The following is a 1,627-nucleotide window of genomic DNA, read 5'->3' as shown; positions in this document are numbered from 1 at the left end:
GACTGGTAACTATTCCATCAGCAAGATGTGTGTGTGTATGTGTGTGTGTGTAAAAATTCATATGCTACTTTGTTATATTGTCAATAAATGTGGCGTGTCACCTTATGTCCCTGAGAAAGATCCTGAGTACTTCTTTTAAGCATTTCCTTTTCCCCAACATGCACTGGTTAGACATATTATGTGGTGTTAATCAGGAAGGTTAGAGCTCTTTCCAGTCTCTAAAAAAAAAACCTTGCTACTGTAATTGGATTTTCTGTTTACCTCAGTCTCTTTCCCCAGTGCCCCGCCCTGTCTCACGTGTGAGTGGGGACAGCCTCTCTCCCATGGTTCTAAGCATTAGACCCTGCCAGAAGCTCTCCATGTAGAGTGGGGATGAGTAGCTCATCTTGTCTCAGAGGGAAGGGTCCAGGGCACGTTAGGTAGCCATGCCCAGTAATTTTCATCTCCCATGTCACCAATGATGAAGCCAGATGCTGAATTGACTCTTCATTTGATGAACACCCTGATGACCCTTGCACGCAGGTGTTTGCTTTTCACACTGTACACGACTGGGTTCATCAGGGGTGGGATGAGTAGGTAGACATATCCAAAGAGAACCTGAAGCAAGTGAGAAGAGCTACTCCCGAATCTGTGTATCACAGACAAACCAATCTCAGGTATGTAGAAGAGCAAGAGGGCACAGAGATGGGAGACGCAGGTGTTCAGGACCCTGCGGCTCTCCGTGTGGGACACGATGCTCAGCACTGTTTTGAGGATCATCACATATGAGAGGAAGATGAGCAGAGCATCCAATCCCACTGTTAAGAGTTTTACAGAGAAACCATAGATACTGTTGACGGTGATGTCCGCACAAGCCAACTTCATGACCTCCTGATACAGGCAGTAGGAATGGGAGAGGACATTGACTCGACAGTATGGGAATCGTTTCAGGAGAAAAGGGACTGGGAATATTAGGGCCACCGATCTCAGCACACATACCAGCCCCATCTTGGCTATTCTCGGTGGAGTTAAGATGGAAGCATATCTCAGTGGGTTGCAGATGGCAACAAAGCGATCAAAAGCCATCAGTAGCAGTATAGAGGATTCAGTTAATGAAAGTGTGTGGATGAAAAAGACCTGGGCAAAACAGGCATCGAGGCTGATCTCATTAGAATTAAACAAGTACATGCCCAGGATTGTTGGCATGGTGGTTATCGATAAGCCAAGGTCCGTAAGGGCCAACATGGAAAGGAAAATGTACATGGGCTCATGGAGGGTTGGGTCTGTTTTTATAATGAACAGAAGGAATGAATTGCCTACTAGGGAAATCAGATACATTAAGCCGAAGGGGAGAGAGATCCAGAGATGCACATTTTCCTGCCGGGGTATTCCGGTGAGAAGAAAAACTGCAGAATGGGATTTGGTGTCATTGGTAGCCAACATAATGTACCCGAGAGGTCCAGGGAATTTCCAGCTTTCATTCCTGAAAGGAAAAAAGCAGGAATCCAGATGAGACATGGTGCAAATCTAGAGACTCCCAGGAGTTGAAAGAAAATCAGAAAAGCATGGCCTTGGTTTTCCGCCATAGGTACCAAGACAGGCACTGCCAGCTTGGATCAGACCTGCAGTCCATCTACCACAGTAGCCA

General features: G+C 46.3%; 1 protein-coding gene across 1 annotated transcript; it reads right to left on the bottom strand.

Moving 5' to 3' along the window:
- Positions 1-486: 486 nt before the first annotated feature.
- On the bottom strand, positions 487-1,422 carry LOC102443704 (olfactory receptor 51G2-like). Its single transcript, XM_006113136.3, has one exon. The coding sequence runs from the start codon at positions 1,420-1,422 to the stop codon at positions 487-489; it is 936 nt and encodes a 311-aa protein (XP_006113198.3).
- Between the last annotated feature and the right edge of the window lie 205 nt (positions 1,423-1,627).

The sequence above is a fragment of the Pelodiscus sinensis genome, chromosome 1, assembly GCF_052426305.1.
Source record: "Pelodiscus sinensis isolate ZL-2025 chromosome 1, ASM5242630v1, whole genome shotgun sequence".
Taxonomy (NCBI): Eukaryota; Metazoa; Chordata; order Testudines; family Trionychidae; genus Pelodiscus; species Pelodiscus sinensis.
Note: the sequence above shows the minus strand (reverse complement) of the source record. Positions and strands in the feature narration are given on the sequence as shown.

What these genes read in the sequence shown, in the direction of transcription:
- LOC102443704 (XM_006113136.3), bottom strand. Translation starts at nt 1,422, where the DNA reads ATGTTGGCTACCAATGACACCAAATCCCATTCTGCAGTTTTTCTTCTC.